General features: G+C 43.5%; 1 protein-coding gene across 2 annotated transcripts in view; it reads left to right on the top strand.

The window, feature by feature from the left end:
- The first annotated feature begins 1,118 nt into the window (after nucleotides 1-1,118).
- SLC25A13 (solute carrier family 25 member 13) overlaps nucleotides 1,119-13,110 on the top strand; it is a 102,668-nt gene continuing 90,676 nt past the window's right edge. Inside the window, exons 1-2 of one of the 2 annotated variants that reach the window (XM_075492860.1) lie at nucleotides 1,136-1,164; nucleotides 3,503-3,517. In XM_075492860.1, the coding sequence (XP_075348975.1) occupies nucleotides 1,153-1,164; nucleotides 3,503-3,517 (27 nt within the window). In that variant the 5' untranslated portion in view covers nucleotides 1,136-1,152. Of the gene's footprint in view, nucleotides 1,165-3,502; nucleotides 3,518-13,110 lie in introns of both variants that reach the window. The other variant, XM_075492861.1, reaches the window with a different exon arrangement.

Below are 13,110 nucleotides of genomic sequence, written 5' to 3'. Positions count from 1 at the left end.
ACCTCAAAGCTATGACTAACTTGATACCCAGTTATAAACACAAAACCTCACCCCGAAGCTACTCTTATATGCAACCTTTAGCTACATGCACGTGACAAGTTCCCTGTCTGCACTACCAACCTCAGGCCAGCCTAAAATCCCCCCAGGAGCCAGAAGCCCCAAGGCCAGCCAGAGCGGGCATCGGCAGGGCTGGTGATTGCCCTCGTCGCAGCCGCGGGCCTGCATGCCAAATGGTATGCTGCCAAACATGCCCAGACAGGCTGTCTGTAGACAGTCTACAAACTGTCTGTGAGGCCGAGCGTGCCATACTTGTGGTCATCCTGGGTACAGCCGTGGGCTCTAGTGGGGCTGCTTACGTGTCACGTTGATGCTGACTTAGGAACTAAGATGGCATTAACAAAACTTGGTGGAAAGCACGGCTCGTTCTCGGGACATCCCAGAATGAAGCCTTGGGATACAGCAACCGGATGAAACATCCCTCAAAGAGCAGTCTGACTCGTGGGGAAGAAAACAGCTCTAAGCAGGAGAGGAGGGTTTGCTGAGAGGCACGACACCAGCATGGCTGCTGCGAAGGCATTTGGCACCCTTCCGCTGCTTGCCCCGGCATCCTCCGAACACGCTGGAGGCATTTCTTCGGGTTAACAGCACGAGTCACACTAATCGGTGGTGGTCACTCAGGACTCTCGCCAGCGGCCGGAGGGGCTGCAGGGCCCCTCGGAGCCCGGAGTCCCTCCGAGGCGACTCGGAGGCTGCTAGGCCATCAGCCGTAACCTGAGCAGAAAACCTGAGATAAACTAGACCCCCCGGGGTAAGGCCGTGCCCGGCCCGAAACGCCCGCGGCCCGCCGGTGCCCGAGGCCGCATCTCCCGCCGCCTCGCCTCGCTCAGCGCTCAGCGCGGACCACGCCGCCCCCGCGGGACCGTGCCGGGCCGTGCGGTGCCGGGCGATCACGCGGGCTGCAGCCGGGCCGGCCGGGGTGCAGCCAATGGGCTGGCGGCGCCGAGCGCCCCGTCCGCGCCTGGGAGAGCGGTGACGGCCGGCGCTGGCGGGCTGGTGCGCAGGCGGGGAAGCTGCCTGCCGCGGTCGGAAGGGAGGGGAGGGGAGGGGAGGGAAGGGAAGGGACGGGAAGGGGGTGGCCGCGCCGGGCACAGCATGGCTGCCAAGGTAAGTCACCGCCGGCGGCGGGCGGGGAGGCGGCGCGGGCGGCGGCGGCGCGGGCGGCGGGCTCTCGGCGCGCGCCAGCGCGGCCGTTGGCGGCGGGGAAGGGGCCGCGGCGGGAGGCGGGCGGCTGCCGGGTTTGACCTCGGGCCTGTCCTTGGCGAAACTCGGCGCTTGGCGCCTCCTCCTCCTCCTCCTCCTCATCGCGGCTCCGCGGCCCCTCGCCGCCGGCCCCGGGGAGGAGGGGAGTGGGCTGCAGGGCTGCCGAGCGCCCGCGGCGGGGGCGGCCCCCCCGGCCGGCGGGGTTCGCCGCCGGCGGGGACAGAGGCGGCGCGGCGGGGATCCCCACCTGCCAGCCCCGGGGAGCGGGCCTGCTCTCTGCTTGTAATGCACCATCTGCGTGACACTGCGCGGCCGCCTCCCGGTGCCGGGGAGGTGGGAGGTGGCCGGTCCCGCCGTGCCGGCGCCGCCGCGGCTCGTTGCGGCCCTCACCGGTGCGGCCGGCCCGCCGCCGCGGCCCGCGCATCGCCCCGCCGGGCACCCGCGCCCCGGCCCGGCCGCGGCTCCGCCGAGCGCTGTTAGGCCCAGCTGTGCCTCAGTAAGCACCCCGGCATGCACACACGGTATATAGATGCATAAAACCATACATACGCACAGGTTATATGCACACTTATTTTTGGACGAGGGAATGCGGTGGGTCCTTGGGACAGCAGCTGGCAGGTCAGGACCTTGTCGGGCTCGCCGTGCCCAGAGCGGGCACTGATGTTGGCCCTGCCCCACTTGCAGGCCTTAGCGTGGTAGTCCCTTTTTGCTTTTTCTCCCATTTTCTCCATATACCTGTTTTTACCTTCTGTTTTCACTTTTGATTATAATTTCCAACTGGTTTCACATATCTGTGCTCTCCTGTCAGATTGATACCTGTTAGTTAGGCTTTTCTGCTGTTTCAGAAGGATACATAAATTGAAATACTTTTATCAATTGTTTAATAACACACTTCCACCCCAGAAAAAAAAAATTAGCCATTAGCTGGATCAAGGCTGTATAAAAATAGGTATTCCACTTCTAATGGCAGATAAATTTATGTGTAGTGTTGGTGTTTCAAAACTTACTACTAGGCTTTCATTAAGTTTCTTTTTTGAATACTGAGACTTTAAAAAAAAATTGGGCCACATCCTGCTTTTTTTGAACTCAGTGATGAAACTTGTGTCGAGAAAACATCAGGAAACAAAACTTCCCCAAACAACGCAAAGCAGCACGTGTGCTGAGTGTGGCCAAAGTTGTATGCTCCTTTATTTCAATGGGTCCCTGACAGAGCTGCTCCTGTCAACACCTTCCTCACTAAGAACTTAGGTTATCTGAAATGCATACTGTTCTAATGGGTTGGGCAAGGTATGAGTCCTCTGCTGGGGTATATGAAACAGTCATCTCCAACTAGTATGTTTATTATTTATAAATCTTAGCTGTCCTGTCTAGCTTTTCTTTTTTGATTGCCCACTGCTCCGTACACACAGCACATCAGTTACATCTTACCAAATTCTTGGTGTTAAAAGACTCAAAAGTCTTCCACTCACTGAATTTATGAGCCATCTACTTACCTTTCCTCTCCAAGCAGCAGTTCTTAATCCGCATTGCATTTGAATCCGTACTACTCACGTACAGTTAAAAGATGTTGCCTATGTAGTTAGTGTTATACATGTGTGCTCCATGCTACATGTTTGCATGGGGTCCTTCTTCTTTTGGCTTGGCTTATTACACAGTTCAGATCACTAAAATCTTTACAAGCATATGTTGAAAAGACTCAACGCTTAAGGAGAAACTGAATTGAATGTAGTATGTTTCCGATTACGTCAAGCTTGGCAGAGAGATACCTGATAAAAAGAATAATGGCTTGTCACTAGTGTCATAAGCATTCTTGGTGCATTGCAAGACAGAGATACAGCACTTTGTACTGCAGGGTTTACAGCCCTCACATAGCTTCTGCAGGCTTGCATGTGTTTTATGTTTTTTTAAAAAAAAAAAGTAGAGCTGGTAGCAGCTAGAATGGATTAATTATTAAGTTACCTTGTGAGACTTGAAGGGTTTTTATCTTCTTGAGGTGAGATAGTTGCTGTTAAACACAGATTAATTTCTATTTTTATTGAAGTCAGTGGCAAAATGTAAGCATTTTGTACTCTTAACGGTAATGCCTCAGCTCAGGTTCTGCAAGCATACATATGAATAACTTTGCCACGTAAAGAGCTTCTGGGCCTGAAGTTATTCACATGTGCTTGCAGGCACGGGCCTTGATTTGTGTTCTAACTTCCTCACTGATGCATCTCAGTAATGTTTGCCTTTTTCACCTCAGCCAAACAATGGACTGGTGAGTTGAATGATTTTTCTAAAATCCCTTCAGTACCTTTTCCTTGCCAGTATCCTGCATGACCGCTTCTTTTAATTTTTTAATTACACCCTTTTAGGCATATGAGTCTGTGGGATTGAATGTAATTGTTCTTCGCTTGCAAGATTTCAAGTGTTGACATTTTAAGCAGACTCTAGGAATTCAGTCTGTCAAAAGGAAAACCCAAACGGGATACTGTTAAGGCTGCATAGTTAAACACTCGGGTATCAAGAAATGGGCAAAGCTTTTATGCATGGAATCTTTAATGTCCATTACAGTGCCATTTAATTTTCTTCATTGTACGTTACTCAGTGTCTTACAATTTATACAATGTTTTAAACAATGTATATTGCACATCAGTGTCTTTTCTGAATCTTTGAAAAAGTTTTCTGAAAGTGTTTTGTGAAAACTGCACTGTAAATTATATTTGCACAAATTGCCAGTAAAAACTGCAGGTGAGATGTTCCGGTAGATTTTTACCCCATTGGTAACTAAATTTCCATCATAGGTACTGGCTTCTTTTTCTGAATTGCACAGAAAACAGGCTATGTGGAACATCTCTGTACGGTAATGCACGTACAGAGCAATAATGATGTTTTATATAGTGTGTCATGCTTTATTTCTTCATTTTGAGTGTTTAACAATGCAATCACAATGTTTTTTCTGCCCTTTAGCCAGATACTTCTAAAGATAAGTTACATAGTCTAGCTAATGCCCCTTGCCATTCACCCGGTGTGTATTTTACAGCAAAATTAACTGTGCCTGTTGAGTGAATGTAAGCTACTCTTGGTCCAGATACTGGACCAAGCAGTTCTGGGCATAGCTGTTGTATCATGCATGTGCAAAGTGTGACTTGCTATCTTTTTGAAGTCCTACTGCTTGGTAAAATATAAACTTATTTTCAGTGGGAAGTTCTAAGATACTTCTCAGTGAGACTTCCTTCCATAGTTGATTTTGCCTTTGCCACTGTGCTACTTTGTCCGTTCAACATAAGGTCAGAGACCGATATTCATAATAGGAGCTAGTATATGTAATATTTTTAAACTTCATATTTCATAACCAATAAGCTATACTCAAACCAGTTAAAAATTGTATTAAAGAAAATTCCAAATTTGAATAATTTCAGTAGATAAATTAAAGCTTAGAAACTGTGTAAAAGCTGTGGGCTTAGCATGGAAGCACTTGTACCCCATTAAACTTCATCTCTGCTATGGATAGCATGTGAATAAATTTTGATACTTGTATTGAACTGCACAGTACTGATATAGGAGATGATTTTTAAATACTTTGGTATGTCTCTCTAATGTAATTGTTTCTCAGTGCATGTGTGAACTTTTATCCATTGGGCACATATGAGTTGTCTCCATTACCTAGAATGTGTAAGTTATTTAAAAATTATTGTCTTATGAACAAAATGAACACAAATATCACATGCTATAAAAGCTAGTTGTAAAATGACTGTTCAAGTGAAGGCATGACCCTTACGTCAGTACCTGGTGGGACTCCTTGCATGCTTGAATTTAAGTGCATGCATAAGTCTTTTGAAGAACAAGTTCCTGACTGTCAGAAATATATCAATAAGGTAACACAAAGAGATTTGTTGCTGACTTTACTTACATTACGATATTTGGGATGTTTCTAATGCAAGGTAAAGAAAATATGTTATGCAGTTTTGGTATATTTAACAATTTTTTATTCTCTTTCTGCTTGTATTTTTCTGGAACTGTTTGCTATGGAAGCTGTATCAGTGGAGTTACATGTTCTTTCCAGTTACTGCCATATTTACCTTTAAAATCCTAAACCTTGTCATATCAAAAATAGTTAGTCCCCATCACAGGATCCTTGTATGTCTTGGTGTTAATATAGTCAGACATTTCCCAGTGAACGCCCCAGTCCTGCAAGATGTATCACCTTGACTGAATTAATTGGATTTCTGTGAAGGATTGATGCTGCTGGTCCTGGCTCTATGGGTCTTTTTGTGTGCAGAAATGATCCAATGCCTGCACTGGGCGATGTGAATTAATGAGGTCTGGATAAGCAACGGCTGAAATACAAACACCATGGCAATGCAATTCTACATTAACATGATTCAAAACAATGCCAAAACTATTAGATGCTGGTGCAACCATGCCATGTCCGTTATTTTGCTGTCATGCATACCCAGCGTGTTCCTTTCTGCATCATCCAGCTCCTTCTCCTGTGCTCCTCTCCTGTGTGCTAGCAGTAGGGTGGGATGTGCCTGGGAACAGCTGAATTCACTCTTCTTGCCTTTGTTGATGCCATTCTTCCCTTCCTCCAGCAAAATGGTAGAGAAGAATTGCATTGCATTGCATGTGGATTCTGTGGGCCCTCAGAAAGGAACAGGTGAGGGATCCTAGCATCATGATGGGCTGCTGTGTCCATGAAAGGAGTGGAGTCCCTTATGGACAGGCTCCAGCCACTCACTGAGATCAAAATTGTGGGGGGAAAGTGGTTGGTGAGTAAGGAGAGAGGAATCTCTGTTTTCCTGAAGCATCACTGAGTTTGTGACTCAGTTGTCACTGAGTTTGTGACAGCATCACTGAGTTTGTGACCACATGACACCTAATGGCACCATGGTATTTTTTTTGGATGTGATAGCACCATGTAAGATCCACGTGGAAGGTGCTATTGCTAGTCTGTACAGGTCCAGTGGTGCTTGCTGATGTGTAGTTACATTTTGGAACTGCACATAAGTGTGTAAATTCTTAAATACCTTAGGTATCATGAGACTCTTCTTTCCACTTTCCCCTCAGAAAAAACGTGTATTTATACTGCTTATGACTTATTACTGTACCTTGACTTCTTAAGAGTCCAGAATTTGCCTGATAAAGGGATACTGAATTTGTATGAGTGCTGATAACTTCAAACTTTTTCTAAGTACAAAGTAGCATGCATGATGACTGCTATTGAAACAGAGGAGAAAGCAAATCATTTACTCCCTTTCCCTGTCCTCCCCACCATTGTTTATGTGTTTAGTTTCATTTGGTTTCTTTTACTGCACAAGTATTTGCTCATGACGTTTACCCTTAGGGGACTGTGTGACTCCTAATCCCACAAGGTGCACAGCGAGTTACGGGGCCCACTGGCAAGAATAATCCCAGGGAAGCCACTCGTGGAGCGACTGTCTTGTGGAAAAAGTCCATACGTCTCTCTTCTGCAGTGAACACCGAGTTACCCTGAAAAGGAACTTTATTACACTGTTTTTTTTTGTCTTAGTTGAGTTTACCTGTTTCTTTATACTACTATTTTCCCCCCCTTTCTTTATCAGAGCAAGGTGAGGGTGAGAGGAGGTGGTGAAAGAGGTTGATTTATGTCTTTAATATGTTAGAGAGGTACTGGTGGGATCACATGTTGCAACTGCCAGTGGTTTTAACAAGTTTTTGAAACTTGCTTTTTTCCATTGTGGTGTCCCTGTAAGAGGAATTGCAGGGTGACCTAGCTTCATGTATAGCTCTGGGAGAGTGTGGCTGGACCCAACAGTTACGTGTACATCCTCATGTGCGTCTCGTCTGTTGTGATGTCCACTGAAAAGTATTTTAAGTTATCTGGATCTTATCACATCGGGAAATGAATTCCTCTTTCTATGCAGCTTTGTGTCCCAGGAGGTTAGAGAAGCTCTTCCAATTGTGCTTCAAACAACACGTTAAAGGCACTCCTCCTGGTCCTGTAATGTAGACAAGCTTACAGCCCTGAATGATAACAATGTGTCTTCTGACCAGCTTGTTTAGGCCAATATCTATTTTATTTATCTATGTTGTCCAAGGAGTATGACAAGGAGGTATGTGATACCGTATTTCCTGGAAGATGGCATGAATATGCTGCTTGATTTTAGCTTCACTTTTGCTTTTGATCTGTGGAGTTGCTGCTGCTTTGGCTATAGAATGGCTTGACTGTGCTGAATAAAGCCTGTATGTTTGGATGGTGCCAAACCTAAACTTGCATAAGGCCTCTGGGCACTACTGTGACTCTGCTAATTGTGCTGTTTTGCTTCAGCTACGACACAATCTTCAGAAACAGAGCAGCTGATGTTTTATGGTGCTAGGTAACTGGCTAGTACAACATAACGTTGTGTATTTTCTGGTGCATTCTCTTTCTGGAAAGTATCTGTATCTCAGTCATTTGCAGGGAAATAAAGAGGTCCTTATAAAAATACTTTGCTTTGGAATAAAGCAATTTCAACTGAAGCTTTGTTAAAACACTTAAAGGAACACTGCAAATGCATTTTTCATAACATTTTAAAATAATTTTGTGCTATTTACAATACCTTAGAAATGTGCAATTGCAATTATATTCTTTACCAAAAATGTTACTTGGCCTGCACAAAACCCAGTGTGTTAAAGGATGAAATTGCTCATAAGGAGTGGGTTGTCAGCATTTTTATTTTTCTCTAAAGACGGAAAAAAAGAAACATTTGAGAGAGAGCGGAGAAATGCATGCATGTACACCAAACTATGTACATTTAGAGGAGAAACAGAAGAAACAGAGCTTGTCTCAAGCCTGATCAACTTCCTCTTGTTGGATACTTGTGAGGTGCTTAACCTCAGCTGCTGGATTCATACGCTTCTGATGTCTTCCATGCCTAGGCAGCCTGCAAGAGCTGTTTCTGTGCTTATCAGTAAGCTCACTCTTGGGGTCTCCTTGAAGATCTGCCTTACTCACTGGCTTACTCTTGGCCATGTGAAAAATAGAGCCTGGAATTTAGGCTAAGAAAACTTTTTGGTGTTCTCTAGATCAACATCTCCATGCCTAAATTTTACGCACTTGCCTTTCGAAGTAGAATTAGGAAACCTATCTGAGGTGTCCAGGAACAGGTATCGCAACAGCCAGCATGCTGACTAGGGAGCATCTAAGTCAGCCAGTGGGAAATAAAAAGATAGGGAACTCCCAGGAGGATCTTCAAACAGCAAGGCTTGCATCTCTATTTCAGGCAGGGACACTGGGGGGACAGGGGAGTGGGCCAGAACCCGATGCAGTTGCTAGCAATTAGGGCTCTCAGCTGGGAGGGGGGAGATCCGGATTCTCTGTTGCTAGCATAGTTTGTGCATTTTGCATGAATGATACCTCCACCTGCCACGGTTTCAGAGGGTTGCTGTGCTTGATGCTTAATACACTTCCGCCAATGCACATTAGACGTGTTGCATGTACGGTTGCTGGGCTGGAGTGGGGAAGCCTGGTCAGTGTGTCTGAAATGTCTGTACATGTTCAGCCAGGGTGCTGGTTCTGGATGTGCACCATGGTGGAACTTCTGGAATCCTAAAAAACTTAAATCGCATGTGCTGTTTTGCTCGTAGATGGATTGGTTTTTGCATCATGCTGTGACTGAGGTAGTGGACCGTGCTAATGGATCTGACCCTCAGAGGCCGAGCAAAGTGAAGTTTACAAACACACGTTTTATTTGTAGGGAGAGCACTGAGATTGGCAGGCTTATGCCCAGCCAAACCTTTTTAAAATAATTTTTAAATCTTCTTACTATCATCACTACTTCCATAGTTTTAGGAGGTTATTGATTCTTTTTTTGAGTCCTAGACTAGGCTGGATCAGGCCTCTGGGACTGGTTCTTTGCCTTTTTTGCCTTCCTGATACTGGACTGATTGTTGCTCTGCTCTGATGCCAGGGCTGAATTCACATAGCTGTTCTGTTGGTCTGGTTGGCGTGGAGAGGTACCTGTTTGTTTCCTGAACCACCAGGTCACTGTGTTTTTAATTCAGTGGTAACCCTGAAGCTGTGATTCAACTTGGATATCACTAAACATTCAGTAGCAATACTAGGGTAATGTAACGGTGCCAGGGTGAATTAGAGTGGGTAACTGACTTGGCAAAATTAGCCCGGCTTTTTTTTTTTTAATATAAATTGGTTTTGTTTGCTTTAAGTGAGAGCAGTTCCCTAATATAGTTCACAGCAAAGCAGCATAAAGAGTTATGTGGATGGCATGCTCTAATGTAACATTGAGCATAGAAATACCTTAAGCTGGAAACCTGTGAAGGGTTGTCTCGTATTACAACCATAGGACTATTTAGTGCCTTGCATTTATAGATACTTTTGCGTTTTCCACTGCTCAGCAGAGAAATGAGAAGGAATTGTTTTTTACCAAAATTAGGTCTATGGTGTTTTCTGTGGATCAGGCGGTTCATTCGTTGACAACCCTTCATGCTTGGCTCATGATGGGATAACCATAGAGGTGCTAGGGCTTTTTCCCTAAACATAAGAGGCATGGTGCAAGAGTGTAGCCATAGGGTTGTAAGTGTAAGTTTTGCATAGGCAAAATTGTGAGATTGTCATAGAACTAATTGGTCAACTAATGTACCCACTAGTTATTTAAATGCCAGTGGGCAACAGTCAGTTTAAATGTTCAGAAGAGAAAGTAAAAAATGGAACTGAAACACCAAGAAAACTTTGTCATCATTTTTCTCTTACATATTTATGCTAAACTCTTTGAGAATCTTATATCCCATTTTGTCTATATATAGCCCAGTACCTGGACTGATAGGAGCATTTTTGAAGGAAAACTTTGATGTGAATTTTCCATGGAAGCAGGAATAAAAAGTCAGCCTGACCTTGCAAATGGTTTAGTGTTGTGTTGTTTTTGTTTTTTAAAAGATGTGTCTCTGATTGGCTTATTTATGTATTCAAATGTGAACTGACTTTGCTGTAGGAGGAGTGACTGCCTCTTGTTTTAGGCAAGCTTATGGTTGTATTTGCCTTGATTAGCCTAGCTGGTCCCTACGTGTTTTTCTAACAGTGCTGATCAATTCTAGCTCAGCACCACACACAGAAGATCACTGCAGTCTTAGCCTGTAGGAGTCAGGCAGCTGGTGAAATCCTAACTCCCTGAGGCTTTTTTCTCCTTTAGAAACGTGGGAGAGTAAAGGGGAGTGACCTTAGTGGCGAGGATGATGGAACCTTGCATGCGATGCAGTAATCCTTATGGTTTTTTTCTTAGCTTGGTAGTTTTTGAATTATTGATGCACGTATGAATTGTTAAGCACTATGGCATTTTATGAATTATCCATATTAAAATGTATAAAGGTCAAAATGAAAAACCTAGCTACAAAGAGGTTTCATGCATTTGTGTTTTAGGTTACTGTTGCCTTTATGACTATGACCTCCACAGCACCTCAGTCTTGCTCCCTACCAGCCAGCCCATGTTAGCATAAACAATGTTGGTGCTTTGCTCATCTCTTCAGCAGGAAACCCAATCTCAAAGGCTTTGGACCAGAGCCGAAGGGAGGTTTATATCCCTCTTGGAACAGGCACCTGAGACCTTTTATGGGAGTTGTGATTGTGGTTTTTTTTTAACCCAGATATCATATTTGGAAAACTTACCCAATCTGAGTTTATTATAATAAATAGTACCACTGCAACTTGTGACTGCTGTAGTTATTCTAAAATATGTTTCCATTCTTAAGTGACGCATTTTCTTTACTCTCCACATCTTCTGTCTGTGGGATAGAGAGTGTTTTTGTCCCCGCAGCAGCCTTTCTTATGCCTGACAGTTTGTGTTCCTTCTCAAGCATCATTGCTTGAGTTTACTGAATTTAGATGTAGGCTTTTTGGAGGATCTGGGGCTTGCTATCAGTTAGAGCTTCATTTGGTTTTAGGTAGGGCATAGTTATACCGCAGTGTTTGCTGTGGAAGCTGGGAAGGTGAGACAATTTTGGTTCTCACCTAAGCTCTCAGTAAACTGGTGTCCAGATAGCCTCTTGTTTTCAGTAGATGTTTCAGATTTTCATATGAGCCTGTCTTGTCTCCTTAGTCTTTCCAAATTTTTGGCATTCTTACTGTTAATATTTTAGGTGAAAATTTTGAAACTGTTAATTCTTGAAACTGTTAATTCTTGCTCCACAAACTGTCCTTATGACAGTTGAAGACTTCCCAGCCATATTAGTGCTGTTGGAATTATTACTACTTCTCTTTGATTAAAAATTGGTGCAAATAGTGAAAAAAGATGTTAACATGGTATCTTATCACATACTGCTAGATTAATTAAATTTTATGTAATGTGGAGAGAAACGCACAAACATGTGTCTTTATTCAGACATGTAGAATCACCTTTTTTGTGAAGTGCAGTGCTTCACAGAAAGCAGATAAAGAATGTACTGCTCCAGCACCTCTCTGAGGTATTGGGGACAGGAATGTCTGACAGCAAAACAGACTGATCAGGGAGGCAACTGGTTAATGATATGTTGTAAATTGAAGAAACTGACCTTAGAAACTGACCTTTTTAAAGCACATTAAATGCTTTTTGACCAGTATATCTTGTTTTCTAAAAGCTGCCAGAATACAGAATTAAATTGACCTGCTAAGGTCTAAGTTTTGGTAAGCCAGCAACGATAATCCTAGAGTTGTGGTTACCTGTAGAACTATCGTTAGGTTATATTGAGATTAGCCACAAATTATATAGCTGGAACTTGATTATGTCTTCCGTTCAAAACAGAAGTACTAAGAAAATAGTTTTACTTGAAGAGTATTAGCATGTGGTCTTTAATCTTTTTCCGATCTTAAGGTCCCACCGTAAATCAATCCCATGTGAAGATAATACACCCTCAAACTCTTAAAGTCTAGTTTTTAAAAAAATTCTCATCAGTATAAAAATTTCAAGGCTTTTAAAGGCTATTTTTGCAATTATGGGGACCTATCAGAAGAGTAATACATGTGCTTTTTACAACTATGATTTTTATGTCCTTGATGATTAGGGCAATTGAAGCATTGCAAAGAGCAACCTTAATTCCAAAGCTAGAATACAGAAGAAGGTGTTGTGTAGCTAGATGACCATAGCTATTAGCCAACCTTATAAATAGATAGAAGCTGGCGGTTTTTTCCCTCTCCTTCAGATGCTTTCACGTAATTAGTGTTCTGGAGTATTAAAACCTTGACTGTTGAGCTAAACAGCTGTTGAGCAAATTTAAAACATAACATTTCTGAGCAGTTGTGGAACTGCACAGGGAGGGAAGTGTAGCGGATCAAAGTCTGAATATTTCTGATATAGTTGAACAAATTTTTCTTAAACTGAAAACTTTAGGACAAGGACGGGAAGAGTGATTTGATGTATTTGAATTCCATTTGTTATTTCCCCAATAAAGATTATTCTTTCTCTCTCTCCATTTGTGACGCTGTAATCTTGTTGGTACTTCCTTCGTAATTGAAATTGATTTACTGGAATTCACATTGTTGTATAAAATACCATTGACCACAGATTTTTCCAGTTTCACACACAATTTTGTATTTATCTTTTCACATATTTCAGTTTCTCTAGGTGAATACTACCTGATCTTTATTCACTGAAGATTTAAAAATCTTCTTTCCTGGAGCCGAGCTTCATTTCTATCTGAGAGGATAAGTTTAAACTTATCAGGAAATGGAAGGTTCAAAGAAGGTTCGTTGGCAGGTTGGAGTCTTTTTTTAGTGCTGGCTTTGCAAGGAGATGAGGAGAGAACAACAACTAGCACTCTCTGTTCTTTGTTTTTCTTTCTGACATTGTGTACTGGAAAAAATGTCTCTAGATTTCAGAATATGGAGTCATAGAAGGGCACACATTTTTCTACCTTCTTCCTGAT

This window comes from Mycteria americana, chromosome 2 (genome assembly GCF_035582795.1).
Source record: "Mycteria americana isolate JAX WOST 10 ecotype Jacksonville Zoo and Gardens chromosome 2, USCA_MyAme_1.0, whole genome shotgun sequence".
Lineage (NCBI taxonomy): Eukaryota > Metazoa > Chordata > Aves > Ciconiiformes > Ciconiidae > Mycteria > Mycteria americana.
This window is presented reverse-complemented; position numbering and strand designations above follow the sequence as displayed.